Here is a 24,325-nt window from a genome sequence, read left to right on the forward strand (position 1 = left end):
GCTACCCTGGCGGCCCACCCGTCATGAGTTCACCTCATGGTCAAAATTGCGAGGTGTAGAACTGTCTTGCATGCTGTCCTGATGATGGTTTCTTTCTGATTTTCTTCCGTGTGGGTAAATTTGGGTTATGGTAGGCTGTGCGATATCCGGGTCATGATCAGTGGCTTAAGTGGTGTTACCTTTCCTTCTATAACGTTTGCGCTTCTATTGGCTATGTACTTTATAATGTGGCCAATTGGTTACAGATTTTTGTCTTTTATGGCGATTGGGAGTCTTGCTTTGCCGCTTGTATTAACAACCACGTCGAGCATTCGTACGTGGCCGTTCTCTAGGAGGGTATCCGTACTTATGTTAGGGTGATCTCGAACATGGCCGTGCTCCGTGTGGCACCCACTCTCGTTTGCCCAACAGAGATGCAGTGGAGACAGAACCACGGGAATAATGAGAGCCCGTTTGAAAATTTGCTTGGTTGGACCGTATATGCTGGGATGTATGTATGCTCGTGGGATTTATATACCGTATATGCTCGTCTCTGCTCAAAACCAACGCTTTCCTTCATTTCTGAGAGACTGGCGATAACCCTTTGCGCCCGGTTTTAGTTAGGTGACCTAATGTTGGTGCCTGCATCAACTCCTGTGGAAAACACGCCGGGGTGTAAACGGGAAAGGCATTGCACGGCTGAGCCCAAGGACGCGGGTTCGAGTACCAGCCGCGTCGGTCGCTTTCCTCATGGAAGCAAAAAACAGGAATTCCTTTGTGTCGAAAATTTGGCGCGAGTTAAGGACCCCCAGGAGGTCGACATTATTCCGGGGCTTCCACTGGGGTGTGCCTCGTTGCCCAGGCGTATTATCTCCGGCACGTGGATTACCAGAAAATTCTATAGATTTGCACGAGGACGTGGTTTCGTCTCCAGGCCGCAGCGGCCGCTTTTCTGATGGAGGCGAAAAGCAAAAACGCCTGTGTGTACAAGATTTCAGCGCACGTTAAAGATCCCTAGATGGTCAAAATTATTCCTGAGCCCTAAACTACGGCGCGCCTCATCGCTGGCGTTGCGTCGGAGCGTTAAACACTACAATCGACCAAATCAATTCTATATGTTTTATGTTCCGACGAAAAGACACTTTGGCGTAATGGCGTCAGTTCCGAGCAGGGCTGGAGACTGTCTGTTGACCATGCTACCCCCGACTGGACGTTGAACGAACTTTACTGCGCAGGCGCGGTACCTGCTGAAAATGCGTGCCTTTCTTTCTTCTCGGCTGTACTATCGTCCTTCTTTCCCCATGTCAGTAAGTGATATGCTATTCCAGATGCGTACGAGCTTTCGCATCTGCCTGCCTCAGTCGTAGCTTCCGGCTGGCAGCGATGACGAATTTCCGCGGACGCTTGATGATCACGGGTGATAGCAAACGGCTAGAAGCCCTGGTGAAATCGAAAAATGAGCCTAACTACGCTATCGCGTTAAAAATTCAGTGCAGTTCCACTCGGTAAAGAAGTATGACCAGCGAAGTCGGGAGCAGTCCAAGGTGTGCATCAAACACAACACGCTGGTTTGTAACGTGCGATTGACATACGTACTACCGATGCGTGGAATGAAATTTGGGAAGACTTTTGCTTCATTTTAGAGGACAAATCTAAGTCTGCAGGTTTTCTTGTAAGGTCCTCAGCATTTTCTTGTATTTACAGTGCAAAAAAAACACAAGGACGACCGGCAAAGCGACAACCACACAGACGCTGACTTACAACTGAAGTGTATTTCTCGTACATCGGGCATATAAATGCAGCAGAAATAAAGCCAACAAAAAAATCAACACATAGCACGTGGAAACAAAATAACGAAAGTGTCGCACGACACCACTACTACCGTGTGCTTACACGCAATCTAGGTAGGTGATTTATTTTTGCTGATGGCCCAACAGAAGGAACGCTTACACATTTGCCTTATTATTTTGTATTTCACGAGCCTCAATAATTTGACTTATCAGTCCTTTCTGATTTTTATACGAGATCGCACTGCTTTTGAGCATAGGCTCGCACTCAGAACAGTCTCTACATTGCACACCTAGATGACTGCTTGTGGACTTTTCCACATTGCAACGGTGTTCCTTTAGCCTATCATTAACACATCTCCCCATTTACCCCATTTATTATCTGCTACACAATAAAGGGATGCTGAAAACTACGTTTGTGGCACTTACAATGAACTACCTTCTTCGTAGAAAACGGTGTAATAGGGGCTTCACCCTCAACCTATCTACAAAGTTTGAAAATTTTATCAGGAGCCGAAAAAACAACACTTTCATCAGCTCGCTTAGGAATTATTTTTAGATAACGCAAACTTTAAGTAAATATGCCGACTCGGTAATCTCACTTTTTCTTGTTGTTGCGGTTATTTCTCTGGCCTAGCCTTCATTTTATTCAACATCCCTTCAGCAACCCACGTTAATAGATGTCTAGGTTAACCTGCATTAATTAAGCTATTAACCTGGTCCATAAAACTAGAGCCAATAATATGAACAAATAAATAAACGACTGAATCTGTAAAGGACATATTTGCAATTCCTCTCTACCAGTTTCGAAGTCACTCAGCCATACGCAAGAAGCGACTTCTCCAAGGACCCCATGCAATAGCAAAGAAATAATAAAAATGTGTAAGGGTTCCTTCCGTCAGCAGGAAAGCAGCAGACGAGCACATGTAAGGAGTGCACGCTTGAAGAAAAAATTAGTGCCCTTCCACTCTGCGATGAAGGATGATCTGCGAAGCTGCAAGCAGTCCTCAGAGTGCACAAAACCAAACACGTTTGTTTGTAATTTCCGATCGAGCATACTTTCTCGTCAATTAGCTGAGTGAAAGTTCGAAAGAAAGAGAGAAAGAAGAAACATTATTAGAGCAAACGGTGGTGGTTGAGCCGTCATTCGGTGGAGTAGGTTCGCCTCAGTCCAGGTACCCTTGGGCTTTGGCTGCAGCCTTGGCACGGGTGACCAGAAAGATCTGGTCAGCATGACGGGAGCTGGTCAGCAGGCCCTCCCACTGCTCTATGGAAGGTCTGGGATTGGGGGTAAGCGATGGGGTGTTTTGACAGGCCCACACCATGTGGTAGGTAGTATTAAGAGAGGGGCAGAAGTGACCGCAGAGGGTGTATTGTGTAGGGGAGATAGCGTGGAGGATGGGTGCGTTGTAATAGGTGTTTGTTTGTAATCGACGCCAGATGACTGCTTCCTTCTTGGATAGTTGAGGGTGACGTTGAGGCAAAGTGAGGCGAAGGTTATGGTAATGGTGCAGGAGGTCGTGGTAGCGTGATGGAACACCAGGAGGAGGACGAGGCTGCACCGTGGGTTTTGTTCCTGAGGGAAATGCCCGCTGTGGAAGGGCACGGGAAGCGGCGTGAGCCGCCTCATTTCCGTCGAGGGACGAGTGGCCAGGGGTCCAGACAATGTACAGCTCGGGGAGAGGATTCATCGATGCGAGTATGCGTAATGCGAGAAGTGAGATGCGTACACGTTGAATTTTGCGGCAGGCTTGCTGGGAATCTGTTATTATTTTAAGGTATTTGGAGCCAGTTGTAGCGGCGATGCTTATGGAAATTTCGTCGGCAGTGGTGGTTGATGTCGAGAGAGTTGTGAGGGAGGTGAGAAGTGTGCCTTCTGAGTTTACAACCGCCAGAGCATGAGCCTGGCATGTGGGGTAGAAGGCGGCGTCGGTGTAGCGAGTATCGGGGTGAAAGTGGAATTGTGATCGAAAAGGTGGAAGAAACCGAGCTTTATTCTAGCGGACAAACTTGCAGCAGTCTGCTTCCCTTCCATATCGTATGTATCTTAGTGTTTGTGTAACTCACCAACCCATTCCGCTTGGCTAGTAAGCACACCGGACAGGTCTCATTTGACCGTTTGATGTCTACGTTTAAACCTCCCGCCAGTGAGGGCATGAAACATTTAGCTTAGCGTGCACGGACCCCTTTCCTCTACTCCCCACCCCTGTAGGCATAAACCAGCAACCGGTTATGTGCGTGTGCTTAAAACGGAAAGTCACCGTCGATAATGACGTTCTGATGGCCATTGAAGCAGAACAAATATTTGCCGACATCGGTGTTCCAAGCGGGCAAGTTGCTGTACATCGTGGAGGTATTCGCAACTACTCAACGAGCTGGTACTTGCAGCGGTGACGGTGGCGGAATCGGCTTTCCGTTCTTTTCCGACTCATTCGGGCTTCTGGTTGGGCCGCCCCTTCATTTATTCCTGCTCTTCTTCCTCCAAGCGAAATAAACGAGTTGGTCCTATAGGGAGTTAAAACTTCGAAGGCCTCAAACTCTATTCTAGCGGACAAACATATGGTTTGTTCGTTTCCATCTGCCACAGTATGAATTTTACTGTCAGTTTAGCACACCAACCCAAACTCAAACCCCCTTTATTAGGCTGGTCATCCAACAGGGCGAATTGAGCCACGAGTATACCATGTTCAAATTCACCAGCAGCACAAGGGGCATGCTGTCGGTAGCGGAATGAAGCTCAGCTGTTCGTGCACACGCCTCCCCTTCCAGCCTCAATCCGTGCACGCATAAACCGGCAAGTGGTGGTAGGCGTGTGTAGGCCTTGCTGCCGTCACGTAGACAGACGGGCCGTCCGCGCCCTCAACTGGTGCATGACCCCATTAGGCGACGGGAAGGTGCCACGAAGAAAGGAGACTCATACACAGTGCTGGCGTTCGAGTCTCGGAACACACTTCGTTGTGTTCCTCTGCTTATGAGAAAGCACAACAGGCGAGCGATGATGATGGTACTGTTGAGGATGCTGCTACAGGCGCATACTTTAGCGCAAAATACACCGGCGAAGATGTCTCTCTGAAAGCCATTTGAGTCGGAGAATTATGGGCACGCGCCGGCGTACATACCAGGCAAGTTGCTCTTCAACCGAGAGGGATTTGAAGCTCCTCGGCGAGCTGGTATTTAAGGCAGCCATGGCGGGGGCGGGTCTTGGGATGTTTTTACGCTCATTCTCGCACCTCTTGGTTCCCCGCAATCGTTTGATGACAGCGCAACCACCGTTGTCAGCCGATTGCGCAACTTGTGAGAGGCATCGCTGGTGGCGAGGAGAATAAAGGTTGTGAAAGACGGTTCCGCGGTTGCGAGGAGAGCCCGCGGAGCTGCGGCGAGTAAATCGGCTTCACCGGAATGAAAACTGGCGGAAAGGGAGGGGGGGTGGGGGGTTAGACATACACGGCGTCGCAGTAATATATAACTGCTCATAACAACACTTCCGCCGTTATCAGCGTTGCCGCCGTTATCAGCCAACTACGGAAATTGTAAAATAGGCATCGATGATGGCGAGGGGTATAACGCTTGTATAAGGGGAATAAGAGGTGGCGAGGAAGAGCAGTGAAGCTGTGCCTTGTAAAGCGGCTTCAGCCAAAGCTACCTAGAAGAGAAGGCCCCACGCGACCTCGCCTTTCATGAAGCTACGTCGTGGTATTGAGGTAGTGTTGGATACGGAGAGCCGGGAGCCTGCAGCATGCGCCGGGAGCAGGCTGATGTTCCTTTGCTTGGCTTGACTGTGCTGGACTCATACTGAGCCTGTGGCTCGACAAAAATATCGAGTATCGGAACAATGCCTTTTACTGCGAAACATTGTATGCCCAACCCCCCTACCAGTTTTCATTCCGGTGAAGCCGATTTCCTCGGCGCCTCTTTAGGGCTCATCCTCACCGCCGCCGAACCGTTATTCCCCTACCGTTATTCCCCTCGCTACCACCGATGCCTCTTGGACAACTTGAGCAATCGGCTGAAAACGGCGGTTGCGCTGTCATGAGACGATTCCTGGGAACCAACAGACTTGGGTATGGGCGAAAAATTTCCGACACCCGTCGCCACCCTGGCCACCTCAAATTCCACTTCACGTTGGATCTGCGAATCCTTCGCGGTTGGAGAGCAACTTTCCTGGTTGGGACGGCGACGAGCGTCAATATTCCCCTTCAGCTCAAAAGGCTTTCGGAGAGATATTTTCGCCAGTGTATAGCCCGCCTAAGTACGCGCCCGTACCAACAACTTAAACAGCCCCATCGTCATTGATAGGCTTTTGTGCTATGTCATAGGAAGAGGAACGGAACGAATTTGTTCTTAGGCTTGAATGCTAGCACTGTGTCTGCGTCTGCTTTCCCCGTGGCCCTGTCCCGTCGGCGACAGTCGCCGTGCAATATTTGTGAGCGCGGGCGGCCCGCCTCTTATGTGATGGGCAGCCGGGCCAAGAGAATTGGTTACTGGGAGACACCGGACACAACGCAACCATGAAGTCAGCGCTGGCTTACCAAGACAGGCTTCTACAGTGAGCCGTCGTCTTCACCAATCTCTCCCATGCCACCGTTCAACCCCAAGGACCCGGAGCTGTGGTTCGGACTCATGGAGAGCCACTTTTACATCCGCGGCTCCTTCAGCCAAGCCACAAGGTGCAGCATCACGTGCAACGTTCTCCCGAGTGAAGTCTTTACCCAGTTCCGCACGGTACCATCGGGTTTACATCCAACAGTAACCTTAAGAATGCGGTGCTCGAGTGTTTTGACATAGCAGTGGTTCGTCTTCCGCTGTTCGCGACCCAACCGAGTGCACCCACTGGGAATGCACAACCCCCACGACATATGCTGAAACTCGAGCCTTCTACCGATTTTCCTGGACTCAATGACAGCGCTGCGCCTACGCAGACGTCGTCGCCTGCTCCTTCGTCCTAACTGTCCCTACCAACAATTGTGACCTGTCGCGAGGACGTGGAGACCCCTTAGATACAGGTGAACATAGAGACGCCACATCCACCGCACCAGACTGGCACTCCAACCAGCGCCTTATACGATCTCTCACCATTTATTGCGCGCTCACACATCTTCAGCGGGAATCTTGTGCCCACGAGACTCTACATACATTGTCCACTCATGATGTGCGCTCCACAGCGTCTCCTACAGTCCCCAGAACACTCTAACCGCCAGACGAACCAACCAAGTTGCATTGCTCAGTTCCAGTTGTTTTACATAGTGCACTGCCGTATGCATTCGATAATATTTAGCATAATTCCTCTTCAACTGCTAGAGGGTGCCGTAGATCTCGCGCAATTGAATTTCGCATCTGCAACCGTGGTCTACAATGCACGGCGTCTAAATCAAAGGTTCCTTATGCAAAGTTCACCCCAGTCCTTGAGCCCCGTGGCACGAAGAAGGCAGTCGCTTCGGCTGCGAGAGACATGGCCGGACGTACCAAGATCCTGACGTAGCGTCGTCGTCGTAGTCGTCTATTACACCATCAGTGAATTCCTCCCTCCCTGTGTGTTCCTCAACAACACCACGTTTGTCATCTGCACCATCCTAGACCAAGGCTTCTCCTTCCACCTGCCGAATCTCTAGCGCGTACCCGCATCATCAGGTTCCCTCTAACGTATTGGAGAATCCCTGTTTACAGATGGTTGAACTATGATCTCCGGAATTCAGCTGACAGCGTTCATCGTCACGCGAGCCGCACTCCACCACATTCCCTACAAAGACCTCCTAAACTCACTCTCTTCTGGCCAGTTCCGCAAGAACATCGACCGGATATGTACATATTCGTAGGTATTTTTACCTCTTTGTTTTCTGGACTACTTTTAAAGAGTTAACATATTTCCGGTGTTTTTGTACAGTTCAGGTGCATTCATAAATTTTTATCACTCACTTCAAGCTGCTCGCTAGCAGAGAGGCCAAAGGTAGCAGTATCCTCAACAGCACCATCGTTATCGCTGGGCTGCTGCGCTGTCTCATAAGGAGAGGAACACAACGAAGTATGTTCCGAGGCTCGAACAGCAGCACAGTGTACGAGTTTTTTTCTCCGTGGTCCTGGTCCATCGGCCATAGCCGACACGAAATAGCGTGCGCTCATGGCCCGCCTCTCTACGTGACGGCCGGGCCCGGCCTACACGTATATCACCGGTTGCTGGTTCAGGCGCGCACAATTTGGGGGGGAGGGAAGGAAAGGGGCGTGCACACACAGCTGGGATTCATTACACTACCTACAACATGCCCCTTGTGCTGGTGGGATGTTTAAACGTGGTGTACTCGGGTCTCGGTGCACCCGGTCAGCTCTGCTCCGTAGTCGAGGGCTTTGGGTATGGGTTGGTGTGTTACACCTACAGTAAGATGCTACCGTGAGAGATGGAAACAAAGAGCGACATGTTTACGCACTAGTAGAAAGCTTCAAGCCTTCCAAGTTTTAACTTTTAACTCGCTATACTTTGTATTCAATGAAAAGTTTAGGGGGCGATTTCTCCACCTGGCAACACTGAAAACCGCCATGTCGCTAGCGACCATGCCAGCGCATGCGCTTTGCGCCCGCATCTCGAACAAAAAAAAACACCAGCGTACATCGACTGCTGCGTTTCAGCCCGATTATCGGTAGTAGCGTCAACAGATGTAACATTAATCACACTCACATTAAGTGGTGGCTCTTTACCTACGCTCGAGCACTTCGAATCCAAGGAGGATAAAACCGCGGCTGCGAAAGGCGCGTATAAGCAGCATAAGTCCGACGCTGCAGTTGGCTGCCGCCGCAGATGTCGACGCAAGTGCACCTGCACCGCATCCACGACTTGGTCTGGTAAGTGCCCTCTATTACGTGGTGGAGTACAAAAACCAAATAATTTGTTTGGAGAACTGGTTCTCGCGTACACCGAGTTAGCGCGGGCTTTCTCGTGCGCTAAATGTTTCACACTCGGCAAAACAACTCACGTCTGACGTTAGAGCGCGGCGGCTGGCAATCCAGCTGCGCTGATCTTCGGCGGCTACTTAATACCCGTCGGGAGATAGGTAGATCGTACTGTGGTGCACTCAACAGCACTTGGCGTCGAGGTATTACTTTGCTTTCAGTGGGCACCAGTTTGGAAATGATGCAGTTCCTGCTGTCAAACGGACCACTGCACTCACGCTCAAACCTTCGTGCCACGACCGACTCGCACTCGCTCGTGGGTGTGCGCGGAGGCTGGGCTTGAATTGCCGATAAGATTGTCACACTCATGAGCAGAATCATGACTTTTCGTGTAACCAACGCTATTGCGGGACAACTGACTATCGAAACAGTCGCACACGCCTTGCACGGAAACACAAGGTCACGTCGCGGCCCGCAGCCTGCCTGGCCGCCATGAAGGCATGGAGGAGAAGAGAGGTGCCTGAACTGGGGGCCGTGCCCACAACGTCACCTTGGCAGCAGACGCTTAGCCACAAATATGGCGGCGCACTCGCTTGGTTGCCTGCATGCATTCCACGCCATTGAAAGCCGGCTACAGGACGAACGGATTTCTTTAGCTCGGAGGAATAAGAGCAAGAATAAACGAAGCGGCGGCCCGATCAGAAGCGCGAATGGGCGGGGAAGGAACGGAAAGCACCTTCCACCGCTATTGCCGTTGCAAGTTGAAGCTTCCCGAGTAGCTGCGCATCAATTCCGGATGGACAGCAACTTGCCCGCTTCGAACGCCGAAGTGGGCCAATATTATTTTTTCAGCTGAAAGGGCCTTTAGAGTGACATTATTGACGGTGACTTTCAGTTCTAAGCATGCACACATCACCGGTTACTAGTTTATGCGTGGACGAGTTGGGGCGGAGGTAAGGGGGCTGTGCACGCGGATCTATAGGTTTCATGCCCTTACTGGGGGGAGGTTTACACGTAACGTCAAACGGCCAAGTGCAACCTGTCCGGTGTCCTCAGTGGTCAAGCGGAATGTGTTGACGTATTACACCAACATTAAGATGCCTGAAATCTAGAAGAAAAACAGGCTTATGCATCTTTGTCCACGAGGATTAAGCTCGGTTCGTTCCACGCTTCACTGAGCTAATTGATTAGAAAGTGTTCTCAATCGCAAATTATAAAAAAAACGGGTTTTGCTTCGTGCACCACACAGACTGCGTCCATATTCGCGAGTCTGCCTTCTTCACAGAGTGTAAGGGCACTAATTCTTTCTTGAAGCACGCACACCGTACCCGTTCTCGCCGATTCGTTTCCTTCTCGCCACTTTCCTCACACTTCCTGGTCTGGCATTTTCCTCCTCTTCACTGTTCTGCGCCGAGTTTTGAGCCACGTGAGGCACGGAAGAATGCAGCTTACGCAGTTCTGCTGTCAAAAATTGCGAGAACGGGCCAACCGTATATAGCCCTGGCATTAAAAAAAAGAAATTATTTGCGGAATAAAGTCCTTAACCCCTTTGGAGGTGTAAACTTGCATTATTCGTAAAAAGAAAAAGATAGAAACAAAGCTTAAGAACAACAAAATTACCGAATACGATATGCTACTCAAAGCCTTATCTCGCTTCAAAGATCCCAGAATTTATACCAACGACGACAAAATTCCAGGCGTTTATGTGATAATTCTATGTCTTTCTGCAGAATTTCTGCGTTATGAACGTGATCATTTTTTGCGAACAATGCTTGAAGTAAAAGGTGGCACGAGGACTGTTCGAAAAGCTGCATGGTGTCTTGAACTAACATGCCAGGCGGCATTTTGAGATAACTTAGAGACCTAGTGGATGCCGATAAACCGTAATCGCAGTAGGGGTCGGCGAAGGACTCGATGGATGGATGAGCTACGAAAATATTGGGGGAGAGGCTCGACTCAGCCATCACTCACTAGACGTGGGTCGAGATCCTTGGGAGAGGCCTTCATCGTGCAGAGGGCAGAACGAGGCTAATGATGATGATGTAGATGTTCATGGCGATACACATTGTTGCGTCCACAAAGTTTCGGTTTACCTGAACTTCCGCCAAAAACTTGAATATTGTAACGCCAAAAAACGGATAAAGGATGTCTCCCGTAAACATCTTCCGAGTGTCTCTCTATGATCTCTATCATCGGTCGACCCAGGTCGTGAGTTATACAAGCGTGTTTAGCGTATGACGTGCCTCGTGGGATGAACTGATTATTCTTTGTATAACTCAAGTGAACACTCTGTTGCTGCAATGACTCGATAAATGGCGACTGTTTCTTGCACTCGAAACTAGCCATTTACTTCACACAACAGGACACAATCCAGTGCGTGCGGGTGTGCATGTATATTATGCGGACGTGACTCGCCCGTGCTATCTGTGATTGTAGCGTATGTCCTACTTATTTTCACGCGCAGACTTCCAATGCAGAGCAGCAATCAAACCAGCGTCGCCCCGTCATGCTTGGTGTGCGCCACTTACCTGGGATGCAAATGTAAAGAATTGTTACAATACACCACAGAAGCTGTGACTTGCTGCCGGTGTTTACCCGTTTGCCACTTCTTATGGTTCATAAGTCTTTTTGATGCGACAGCGTTACTAGGCTAATTTCTCAATTTTTGCATGGCTGCTGTCCATCTATCAGCCGTACTCGGGAAGGGTACGTGGAACATACGTCATGGATGCAAACAGGAAACGGACGACCGAGGCAGGCAGATGCGAGGGGTTACCTGGATCAGGAATACGGGACATCGGCAACTAGAGTGTGGAAGAAGGACAGTGAATTCGACAACGGCGGGTACGCAAGCAAATATACGTGGTTTGAGCAGGCGCAACACCGATTGAGAGAAGTTCGTTACACAAAGTGTACGAATCGTCTGTGTGAGCGCGTGCGAACACGGGTCGCATAAAGTGAAAAACAATGGCCATGGAACTCCAAAAATGAGGCTTGGACACCTTCCCGCACGGAGCACGTTGAGTAATCTTGGTGACAGTATTGGCGACACCGCGGACCCCGAGCCCCCAAACAGAAGCTGGAACCAACATTGGCCATGTGTTATTTAAGGTGAAGGGTAGAAACCACAAACGGTGGACTCCGGAGCCCAGGTCAAGCTCCGGCAGATCGGCTCCCAGTCGGTTTGGCAGGTAGGGAGCTCTGGGACCTTTCTCGGTATCAGGGTAACCCGAGCAAAGGAAGTACCCCCGTCCCCTGCTTTTATACTCTAGCATATGGTATGTTCAAACCTCCCCCAAACGTGATCGGTCCCTGAAAAGGGGCCGCACCGCAGTTTCTTTTCCTCCTTTGCCGTCGATCTCTCTTCCAGAGCCCGATAATATGTCGCGCTTTTTATAATGGAATCCCTGGATAAGTCAAATCCCATCACCTCCCAGTCTGTCTTTCTGATTTCCAAGTTTCTCGAAAGCCTTATCGGCAGGTAGTTCTTGAGTCAAATACAATTTATCGCATCAAAGATATTGAATGCTTTATAAAGTGTCATGACCCATTTTCTATATCTGTAACCGACGCAGTCCACGCTTAACGACACAGGTTGTTCACCTCTAGCGCTCACAACACCCATTCTGTGGTTGATTGATTGATTGATTGTAGGGTTTAACGCGCCGACGCAACGCAGGCGATGAGGCGCGCCGTAGTGGAGGGCTCCGGATTAATTTTGACCACCTGGAGATCTTTATCGTGCGCCGAAATCTCGTACACACGGGCGTTTTTGCTTTTCGCCTCCATCAGAAAAGCGGCCGCCGCGGCCGGGAATCAAACACCCATTCTGTGGCTTATCTGCACTGATACTCTGCTTTTACCATGACGCTACATGCCACAGCCTACTTTGTAGGATTAGCCGTAGTGATGAGAAAGACACGAGCAATGGTACGTTCGCAGACTCTTACGGTTTAGGAATTCTCACGAAGGAAAGCCTGGTCACTTGCTTGCTGTTTTCTCACAGCGCCATCGCATCTGCCGCGATTTCGTTTCGGCAAAGTGATCGTAATACATTGCCTTGCTTTTATGCTGAATGACTATCAAGAGCTTGTGCCAGCAGGTTGGCATTCAGTACGTACAGCCATGCCGTGGTCAATTTCACCATATACGCTTTCAGCCCGCCAGAGTGTACGAGCAACACTACATCATTTTACTCTGCCTGCCTAGGAAATATTTTTTTATTACTCTTCTGAGCAGCTTGTTTTTCTGTCAGGGTGTCGAACGGGTAAAGAGGGTTTGCTGAAGATGTCCTTTAGTGGTTCCTTTGAATGTTTCAAAGAAGTCACTTTTGAGAGCCAGTTCAGAAATGATGTATCTATGACTATCCTCCACCTCCATAGCAAATGCTCTGGAATTACAAAAACAACGCTGAAAAGAATTTAACGTAATCTAGGGCTTCAGAATTAGCGCACTGTGCTACTTGTGTTAGAAGTCAAGTAGACTAAATCTGAAGTGGGATGACAGTAACTCTCGCACTGGCGCCACTTCTGAATCTACAGAACGGCTTCATAGTTTGATGAAATGTCCAAACTGTAAGTTGTGGTGAAAATGTAGCCCAGAAAAAAAACGCACGGGACGGAAAGAATACACAGGGACGAGCGTTAACTTTCAACTGATTTTAATTCACGTGGCTACAAATATATATGCTTTGCTTGGCGGGAACAATAAAAACAGGCAACAAGAAGATACTGACAAAGAAATGTGCATAATGGCAAGGAAGACGTTTTGGCGCAGCATGTCAGCACGTGTAGGGATTGCACTCCTTAGTTCCCTGGCCCCACAGTGGTCGATATAATTAAGGGCAAACATGCGCGCTTATTCAGTGAGGCAGCTAAGATGGCGCGGGGAAGGAAGGACTGTGTAAACAAACCGTCGGTTGTGCTTACCATGAGCTACATTTCTTGAAATATTGTGCCATACGTGACGGGCCACTCTGATTGTCAAAAAAAATTGGCGTGTTTTGGGTGTATACGCGCCTTCTTTGTACGTATTTTCTTGTTTCGTGTTTTTATTCATCCTTCAAAGCAAAGCATGTATATTTGCAGCCGCGTGCATAAAAAATCAGTCGGAAGTTAGCGTTTGTCCGTGTGTGTTCTTACCGTCCCGTGCGTTTTTTCTGCGCTACATTTTCACTACTGTGAATTACCATCTAGCCCGATCTAGAGCATTACAATGTATCTTCTGCACCACCGTTGGGCTTTCTTAGAGCAGGAGCACAAATTTCAAGCAGCTGTAGAATGAATAGGAATGTCAAAATAAAAACAAGACGGAAACTACACAGGCCATAAGACTGGCGATTGACTTGCTTTTTCGTCACTATGGCAGCTTGGTAAAAACATCAGAGAACATAGGATGAAATTATCTATCTGATAAAAAAACTCACCTGGATTCCAGTTTGCATTTCCATTTCCGCTACCTGAAACATGAAACGGACAAAAAAGGTTAAAAAACGTGTGGAGAGGAGGAAACATGGCAATGCGGCATATTGCATGTAACGAAGACAGAGAGAGAGAGACAGAGAGAGAGAGGGAGGAACTTTTATTGAGCGACTGGGGTAAGGGAAGCGTGGTGGCCGCTGGTTGGAGATCGGCGACGACAATGGCAGCTCGTTCCACCAAGACAATCTGAACGCCTGGGTCGAAGCTACCCAGCGCACCCTCCCATTGCTCGTCACGGGTTATTTAAGGGAAGGGATTGGACGGACAGTCCCACATAGAGTGAGACAATTTGACGCGCTCGCCACATACGGGGCAATGATGTGAGGGGAATAGGGAACAGTGGATGCGATGGAATACCGCCCTGCAGTGAAAGGAATGAACCTGCAGAAGTCTCCAGGTGCGCGTCTGCTCGTGGCTGAGCTGGAGATGCGCCGGGTGTCTTGCCATGCGTCGGTATGACATGACACGTAATTAGGCAGTCTAGGCTGGGTCCCGCCTAGACTGCCTAGACTGCCTAGACTGGGTCCCGCCTAGACTGCCTAAGGAACTAGGCTGGGTCCTGCTGGGATTGTGAATCCCCGAGCCGTGTCATGGGCCGCCTCGTTGCCCCCGAGTCCCGAATGCGCCGGGGTGCACAGCAGTTCTACCGGGGAAGTTGGAGGATTTTCAGCGATAATTTCGAGTGCCAGTAACGAAATGTCAGTAAGGGGCGAAATTTTGCACGGCCGTTTTTGAATCATAATATATGATCTTGGGGCTCGGCTTTTGTGACATCGAGTAAATGGAGCTTTCAATAGCTCCCCGGTACCACCGTAGTACAACGGGTTATACCCAATTGCAACAGTACAAAAATAGCGCCAACCGGCAAAGAGAATTTTGTCCACCCGAAGGTGGAGAGAAATTAACGGGAAAAAGCTTTCTTGCGACCCATCGCCAGGGGGATGAGCCCGGGGGGACCCCTCTTGTCCCCCCTAGGAAAAAGCCGGATAGGGTGGGTTGCTGGGAACGGGAACTTGGACATCGGGATGGGTTATGGGAAGAAGGGTGGGAATGAGGGAAGCAATTTTGCTCCAATCCTTTTGTCTGACTAGGCCGTGCGAGTGCAGTTTCGGCCCCCTCCGCCGTGCCCATGGCAGGGCAAGGGGTGCGAACTCTAAGGTAGCATAACGGGGTCCTCCGGCCGATTAACAATGGCCAGAGCATAAGCATTGTGGTGGTCGACGGTATTCGGCCATGTCCACGTGTAAGATATCTGGTCTCACAGGTAGGCGCCACTGAAGCGCCTGCGCTTGTTGCATTCGGCGACCCGCATCATCCGCAGGGTGCATGTTGCGTGGTACAGTGCGGATGACAAGTTGAGCGTCAATAACGAAAGAAATCGGGGATTTATGAGCGGGCAAAGTAGGGTCGTGAATCCCGAGTCGGTATAGGATGTACAGACTATTTGGGGTAGTGGATAAGCGTGCCATTTGTCCTGGCAGGCGCGCCTCCACAAGCTCCCCGGCTTTATTATTGATACGCAGACTGTCTAATGTGGCAGTGGAATTGTACAGGGGTATCTGAAGTGCGGCTTTGTAGGCTTTTTTGATGAGGCAATCGAATTTCTCTAACTCAGTAGCACTCGCATGAAGATAGGGGAGGGAGTATGTTATTGTGCTGATCACGAATGCCTGACGAAGTCGCAATCTCTCACTCTGATACACTCCATGCCGGAGGTTGGCAATTCTTTTGATGAGACCAATTGTTTGAACAATATGCCTAGTTGACTGGGTGACAAATTGTGTATTCGTTAGATTCCGTTGTATAAGGAGCCAGAGAACTTTTAGTGTGCGAAACTCCGGGACTGAATAACCACTAATAGACATTGAGATATCTGACGTTGTGCGGGTTGGTCTTTTGGCTGGTAAGGCGAGCAGCTAGGACTTGCTAGGTGAACATGTAAGGCCTGCTAACGCAGCTTATTAAACTACAATATTTGCAGCATTTGGCAGGGTCCTCAATGTGTGCATAATTTCCACCTGTCACCCGGAGAGTGATGTCATCGGCGTACATACTGAAGCGAAGACGGGGAACTTTCTGTAATCCTTTGGGGATATTTAGCAAGGCCAGAATAAAGAGCACAGGTGATTACACAGCCCCTTGCGACTTACCCATGGATGGCAAATTCAAGGTGTCTGATGTGATGTGTCCGATTTGGAGGATTGCAGTGCGTGCCGTGAGAAAGTGGCGGACTTAGTGGTATGTGAGGTCTTCCGGTTTTACAGATTCTAATCCGCGCAGAATGGCGGTGTGTGAAATTCTATCAGAAGACTTAGTGAGATCCAACATCAAGATGGCCGCTGAATCGAGCCTACTAGGGGAAGTTATCACTTCGCGGGATAGCTAAAAGAGGACATCATTTGGGGATAAGCCGGAACGAAACCCAATCATAGAATTTAGATGAATGGTGAGACGCGTGAGGATGACGTGTTCGAGGACTTTTCCCAAAGATGAGGTGAGGGAAATGAGTGGAGATGCTCGATGGAAAGAGGCATTCCCCGGCTTTGGGATGAGGCAGGGTTCCCTGAGGCAGGGTTTCCTGCTTTCTGAGCCAGGGTTCCCTGCTTCCAGCAATTATTAAAATATGCTGTAAGGCCGAAATGGAACTATCGTGAAGGTTTCGAAGCATTTTGTTAGTGACACAGTCCGGCCCCGGTGGAAAGCCGAGTCTGAGTTGGGGAAGAGCCCCCGCACCTCCAACTCAGTAATATCAGAGTCCAGACTGTCGTTGGTGAGACCTTTACATTCCGGTATGGGGTGTCTTTGACCGGTAGGTATGTATAGGGAACAAATTTTGTCTAGGAATTCCCCATCCGTGCCTGGAAATTCGTGGATGATCGATGTGAGGCGGTGCTTTATTCTGGTTTAGAACGACGGGGGTCGACCAGGTGTTTAAAAAGGGCCCAGGTTCTCTTCATGTCCAGGTTCCCTCTCATTTGGTCACATACATGTCTCCACTGATCTCGGGCGAGACGGGCAGCGTAATCGCGGATTTTATTGTATAATTATGCTAATTTGCAGCATCGTTTGGGATCGGGCTTTTTTGCTTTCCACTGGCCCTGCATGCTGCCATAGGCCACCCACGAATGTTGCAGACGGTAGCCCACAGCTTCCGATTGAAGGTCAGGATCCACCAGTTTGTTGGCGTTGCGCGCGTCTCTCATTAGGTGGTGTATCTCGTCTTGGAGATTATTAGTGAGAATACGCCTGAATTCATCCAAGTAGGTGATGTATGACTGCTTGAGGTGCGGCTTCAAACGCTGAGCCAGAGTGAGCTCAATCTGAATGATATAATGGTCACCACCAAGCGAATGGTCGGTGCAGGGCCAATGAACATCCTTAATGCTATGAGTGAAGGTTGCACTCCTGAGATCTGTTGGTATCATATGTAGCCAAGTGCTCCCATTCACAATGACATTAAAGTGGCGAACACGAAAAGGAAGAACAGGAGTGATGCCCGTCTACTAGCACGACTTTCTCTATACAAAATGAAAAAGAAATTCATTAGCAAGAAAGGCATTCAGCTAGGCGAAAATATGATTACGGGCACAACAACTGTTATCGGAGAGAAATGACGTTGATAAAGTAAGGAGTGTCAATTATTGTCGCCATGTAACAACCAGTGGTCTGTTCAAATGGACAAAGGTGACAATGCTGAGTAAATTGATACGTAGCATTGTTTTCCGGCTACTCCCGCAGCCGGGACCCATGTAACGCCCCGCATCTCCAGAAAAATGCAGATATCAGAGAATTTTCACCTGTAATCGCTAAAATAGCGTAGATATAACTGGTCGGACGAAATTCCGAAAAATTAAAAGAAGAAAAATATAAAATATTACGGAAACTGCAGAACCGTGTAACTCCCTGCATTTCCACAATAATGAGCATTTCGTGAAAGTTCCAAATGTAGTCGTTATAGCAACGCGAATATAGATAATTGGTCAACCTAAATTTGAAATATTAAAAATACGGCAAATATAAATTAATTATGGAAAATTACAAAACGTATCACGCATGGTATTTCCACAATAATGCAGATATCGCAAAACGTCCACCTGTAATCGTTATAACAGCGTAAATGGAGAAAATTGGTTCAGCGGAAATTTGAACAAAAACACAAAACAAATAAGAAAAATAGAAAATAAATACGATAACTGGTGAACCGTGTAGCGCCCTGCATTTCCACAATCATGCATATTTCGGGAAAGTTCTAAATGTAGTCGGTATAATCACGTAAGTGTAGATAATTGTTCAGACGAAATTTTATAAAACTAATAAATAGGAAAAATATTGATAAATTACCGGAAATAGAAAAACGTATACACATGGCATTTCCAAAATAATGCAGATTTTCTTTCATTCATGATGTAGCGCCAGCTTTACCGTTCTAAATACAATCGTTGAATTTTTAGTTTGTGCTACATACGGGCCACGTATAGCAAAACTCTGCTCTTCTAAAGGAGAATTCGGTGTTTCTGAACAAACACAACAATGGGATAGAATACCCACGCGGTGACCCGTAGACTAACATTGAAAATACTTATGTTAGAGTTTATGCTGTTGTGTTACATGGGTTTGAGAATCAAATTGGGGTTTTTATACGTTAAGAAGCCTAACGTGATTGCTTGAAGCTAACATGTAGTGATCCTACCAGCACCACGTCGCATATGTTGGACACAAGCGGCTGGATCCTGATGACAAATTTATAGACAGTCAGTTTCATGGTAGTTTAAGAAAAATATCTGTTCGTACAGCCGCTGATAGAAAGACAGCTAAACGGGAAGTGAATTTTGGCATTCCGCAGGGATCACTGCAAGAACCACTTCCGTTAAGCATTTTCGAAAAAAGTCAATATCGCACCAATACAGTTCACATGCAGGCTGGCAAATCGCCTCTGCAGTAGCAAGGAACTTGTGCGATGAAGCCGCAAAATACTACAATACTAATAACTAAAATAAAATATCCGTTGCATGGGTTTGAAATATATTCTAGCTTTTATGGCAACTACCAAGAAGCTTGAAATGCTTTCACAGTCCACGTATACATTTTGTATAAAAAATTACTGTTTTCTCACAAGACAGTATCTGCCACACTTGCTTTCGTAAATTTATGCCACTCTCAAATGCTGTGCTGTACCTAGGTTTAAGCTTTGATGTGACATGAGTATATTGGAATAAAGACATTCCAGAAGTATCGAAGCAGTTTCGATTAGTGCTTAGTAACTATAGTTCTTGAAATTCAAATCAGTCAGCTGAAAAATACTGATGTAGAAATAGTTGGGAGAATGAATAGTAATCTGCTGTTTAACAATATCTGGTCATGGTTTCAATACCGACAAAACATTTTAAACCGCATAATCAAAAGAACGTGTCGCAGCCCTGTATACGAAATGCCCACTAGCGGAAACGACATAGATACACCATGATTCAATTCTGCATGCCATGTGCCCGCAAACTTTATGTTGGGTGCGCACTGGGGCATTATTTACGCAATATGTTATTAAGCTAATTTTGCGATTTTCGATAAAGGCGAAAAGCAAAAACGCCCGTGTGTACGAGATTTCGGGGCACATTAAAGATCCCCAGGTGGTCAAAATTAAAACGGAGCCCTCCACTAAGGCTCGGCTCATAGCCTGCGTTGCGTCACATCAATCAATCATTTTGCGATTTTCTGTGCGTAATACCCATCTGTTATGAGCCATCGTGATGAAGCGCCCGCAAACATACGTCATCGCTACATTCCGGAAACTACGACTAAGGCAGCCAGATGCGAGCGCTCTCCGTAAGTCTGCATACCGCGCAGCGTAAGCGGGAGTGTCGAAAGGAAGGCGGTGATACTACTGCGGAGACGAAGGAAATGATACGTGTTGTCAGCAGGCGCCGCGGATGTGTAGCAAATAGCGTTCTACCCCACGAATGGTTGCATGCTTAAGTACAGGGCCACTTATACGTCATCCACACGGCAAATTTTATGTCATTCCCATCGAATGTCATTCGTTCGACTTAATGCCATTTTTTTGAAGTGCTGCTACACAGCCAAAATATGTCATTTGCAAATGATGGCAGTAGCGATGGGTACAAACGCGTGGAAAAAATATTTTATTGAGTGCTACATAGGAAGAAATTGAAGAGGCACGTCACAGCTCTCAAACACAATGGCTTAAATAGCAACGCTCTTGAAGCTACAATATTATATAGCGCCCAACCACGACCAGAAAATTCGCATCCCCCTGGCTATACGACAAAGCATTCGCGTTTCTCCGATCCCAGGAAACATGCACCCCACCTACAACAAAGCACGCCGAGCAGCAAGATCCCGCAACATTCATAACTAATACCACCACCTCCCATGCACCCGATATGCGGACGCATCGCCATATCCCCACAAATCTGCACAGGCCGCCAGCGTGGTCAATGCCATAGGAACTGAGCTCACTGCAGGGACTGTTTTCACCAACTTCATCGAAACAGCAGAAGAGGTTGCCATTCCCTTTGCCGCAACAACACGCGAAGAATTTTGAACCATTATTACTGACTGCCAAGCCACTTGCAGGAACTACCTAAAAGGATGCATATCGCAACTCGCCTTGAAAATTCAACAACAAGCGAGACCACTCCCAGAACTTCAAATAATTTGGATTCCAGGTCACGAATCACTCGGGGGTAACGACGCGGCGTACGCCGCTGCCCACGCTCCTTCACACCGGGCCGTTTCCCCCGAGGGCCAGAAACCCCATCGGGAGCAACAGTTAAGCCCACCCCGCTGCAAACACAAGCCGAAATACTCGCCCACTACAGGAACGAGCGTCGCAAATACCCATTCCCCACCCGAACCTCTCTCGTGATGAAGCTACTACCTTGCGGCGGCTACAGACTACCTCATACCCACATAACGCCCTGCTATATATGCCATGTATCCCACCCTATACCCTGCCACATGCAAACCCTGCCCCCAAACAAGCACTCTGTACCGCATGGTATGGGAGTACCAGCAATCCCCTTCCCTCAACCCTAACCGCAACCCTACCTATGAGCTGTGGGTGGGGCTGCTGACCATCTCCGACCTCTCACACCAGCGACGATTGGTGGAGAGGGCACGGATGGCCAGCACAGCCCAAGGCATCCCGAACTAAGGAAGCCTCCCACCGGGCGGGTGCCCTAACATCCGCACCTCGACTGAAATAAACTGTATTCATCATCATCATCATCATGAGTGCTTCAATATTTGCGAGAAATTTGAAGCAACAACTTCGACACGTGGCCCTAGAGCACTTCAGTGTCGTCTACGGCCACCACAGCAGCCTGGAGCACATAAACATGGCCGCTGGCACCCACCTAAGCTAAGTCTGGTCTGGCTAAGGCTGGTCTGGTAGCGAGACTATCAGTTTTTTTATTACTCTATTCGTAGTGTTTTATATCAATCAATAAAAGACTAAATATTATGCGTATGTAGAAATATTGAAATGGTACTGACGCTTTGGTAATCAATTTTGGGTGGGCATTCGCACCGAGTATCTGGTGTCGAGACAGCACCATTACTGGCAGAATGCAGTCGAATGAGTTGCGCGAACTCATTCGGTCACTAATGTCATTTTGATCGAATGCGATTACGTTTTCTCGTGTGGCCGCAAACAAATGTCATTTTCAACGAATGACATTTGATTGGAATGACGTTCAATTAGCCGTGTGTCAGGGGTATTATTCATATTTCTCTGGTGAATCCAGAAACTCCTTCGCGCCCTTTCCTTCGTCCAAAAATAGCTCCGATGTTAACCAACAAGGCGCGTAACTGGTTTGCCAAAATCCTTACGCCACAAACAATATTTTTGATTGATCTGAGGAATCAGTAGAATAATTCAACAGCCACAAGCATAATACAGCCGCGACAGCCACAACAGCCACAAGCACATAGACGCTGGTCTGTTTATCACAGCTGTCATTAATTTGCGCTTCGTGGCCGCTCTTATTAGTCTGGCCGGCACCTGCCACCATTGATTGATATCAGCGCTTGAATATCTGTAATTGACAGAACACGCTTTTCATCGTCTCGTAGGCTCTCTTCAGCCAACCTTTCCGCCAAACAACGTCTTTCATTGCATTGCATGTCTTGCGACCATGCATTCCATCTTCATATTGTAACAAGGGCATTGAATTCCACGAGTAATTACATTACACGTACATTTCCTGCGCTTACTACCCCCCTTCCGGGACGTAACCAAGTTTCACTCGCAAAAGCGCCATTTTTTGACGTCGCCCGCACTATTGCACTCCCGCCGAACCTCGCCCGGACTCCCAGCCTACACCTCCTTATCTCGCTCGGTCCCTGCCGATTCCGCAACGACATCGACCGAAATTGAACATTCGACTTGTGGCCTTTGATTAGTTAGTTGTACATATTTCTACATATTTCTACATTTTTTTTCTTTGGCCAGCTTGTACATAGTTAACCTATTTCCGCTATTTTGAACAGTTCAGGTGCATTAACAAATTTCCATCTCACTTAAATCTGTCCGCTAGGGCGGAGGTCAACTTTAACAGCATCCTCAAAGCACCATCGTCATCGTTAGGCTGTAGAGTCTCATAAGGAGACGGATAGAAGGAAGTATGTTCGGGGGCTCGAACGCCTGCACTGTGTATGAGTTTCCTGTCTCCGTGCCTCTGCCCGTTGGCCACAGGCACCGTGCAATAGTTCCGTGCGCGGACTGCCGGCCTCTCTTCGTGGCGGCCTACACCCCCACCTACACCCCTATCACCAGTTGCCGGCTTATGCACGCACAAGTTGGTGGTAGAAGGAGAGGGGCGTGCACGCACAGCTTGGCTTCATTCCACTCCCGACAACATGCCCCTTGTGCTGGTGGGAAATTTAAACATGGTATACATGTGGTTCAATGCACCCTGTCAGCTGCCCTCCGTGATCGAGGGGCTTTGATCTGGGTTGGTGTGTTATGCCGACAGTGAGATGCCTACCGTGGGGAATGGAAACGAACAGACACATGTTTGTCCGCTAGAATGCAGCTTGAGGCATTCCACGTCTTGGAGGAAGAAGAGCGGGAATAAATGAGGCGTCGTCCCGAACAGAAGCACGAATGGGCGGGAAAACAACGGAAAGCCGGTTCCGTCGCGGTTGCCACTCTATGCTTCAGCTCGTGGTGTCGCTGCAAATTCCTCCCGGATATACAGCAACTTTCTGTGGGACGGGAAATCACTTCGCAGGTTGTTTTTCCAGGTATTCTGTGACGACTGGGACCTGCTACACCGGCAATGAGTAGACGAGGGCGCTTGACAACGGCACAAAACATCTTTTGTTAAACAAACACACACACTGCCAGTAAGTACAACTCAAAGTTAACCTTAACAAAACAGCGCGAAGCACGGGACAAAGGGAAGACGAAGACTACACAAGCGCTTGTGTAGTCTTCGTCTTTATTTGTCCCGTGCTTCGCGCTGTTTTGTTAAAGTTATGTACCAACTTGCCCAACTACAAACCCTGCGTCAAAGTTAACCGACACAGACATAACCATAAGACATAATAAACCTAAAGAAAACACACGGAAAAATACCCACCAACTGTTCAGGGTGATGAGGCGCTGTGCTCAGTGCGTAGTGCGCCGTGGGTGACGATGACGAGAGGTGTGTCGTTGCGGGGCTAGAATGTCGGCGTCGCACTCGCCAGAACGTTAACGAGGAACAGGCACCGTTGCCCTCGTTGACAACGGTCGGCTCGGCACCCGCTCACGATCGCGAGCCCCGTAGCAGCAGGCAGGCATGAACCGTGCACTACCGGTCACCAACTGGCAGCAATCAGCGGGTCGTCGAAGAGCGGAGCACGGGAATGTTGCGCGCCTCCAAGAGTCAAGAGTAGTGCCTCGGCCCAAAGATGCCAAAGCGTCACGTAAAACGTTCTCTCGCTCGGGTCCTGAAAACCCGACAAGCTTCGAGTCTTCAACCTGGATTTCGCGCTTATCGATCCTGCTCCATCCACTCCTCCCCGCGTTCTCCTTCCTTGTCGCCGCCATTTCTTTGCCCACGTCGGCCCCCTGTCTGACTCGCCACTTCCGTGTTCTCGGTGCAACCGCACTAAGGTCAATCCCCGCGCCACGAGCGCTGTAAGGGCATGTTTCCGTTACGCTGTGTTCTTCGTCGTCATCGTCACACTGAGGTT

At 48.7% G+C, this 24,325-nt stretch overlaps 1 protein-coding gene across 2 annotated transcripts in view; it reads right to left on the minus strand.

Moving 5' to 3' along the window:
- The window catches only part of LOC144166590 (uncharacterized), a 127,095-nt gene that overhangs the window by 40,925 nt on the left and 61,845 nt on the right, over nt 1-24,325 (minus strand). For both annotated transcript variants that reach the window (XM_077696096.1, XM_077696097.1), the window contains exon 7: nt 14,071-14,103. In XM_077696096.1, coding sequence (XP_077552222.1) covers nt 14,071-14,103 — 33 coding nt within the window. The remainder of the gene's footprint in view (nt 1-14,070; nt 14,104-24,325) is intronic.

The sequence above is a fragment of the Haemaphysalis longicornis genome, unplaced genomic scaffold (genome assembly GCF_048455015.1).
Source record: "Haemaphysalis longicornis isolate Haplotype H1 unplaced genomic scaffold, Haemaphysalis longicornis Haplotype H1 scaffold_18, whole genome shotgun sequence".
Taxonomy (NCBI): Eukaryota; Metazoa; Arthropoda; class Arachnida; order Ixodida; family Ixodidae; genus Haemaphysalis; species Haemaphysalis longicornis.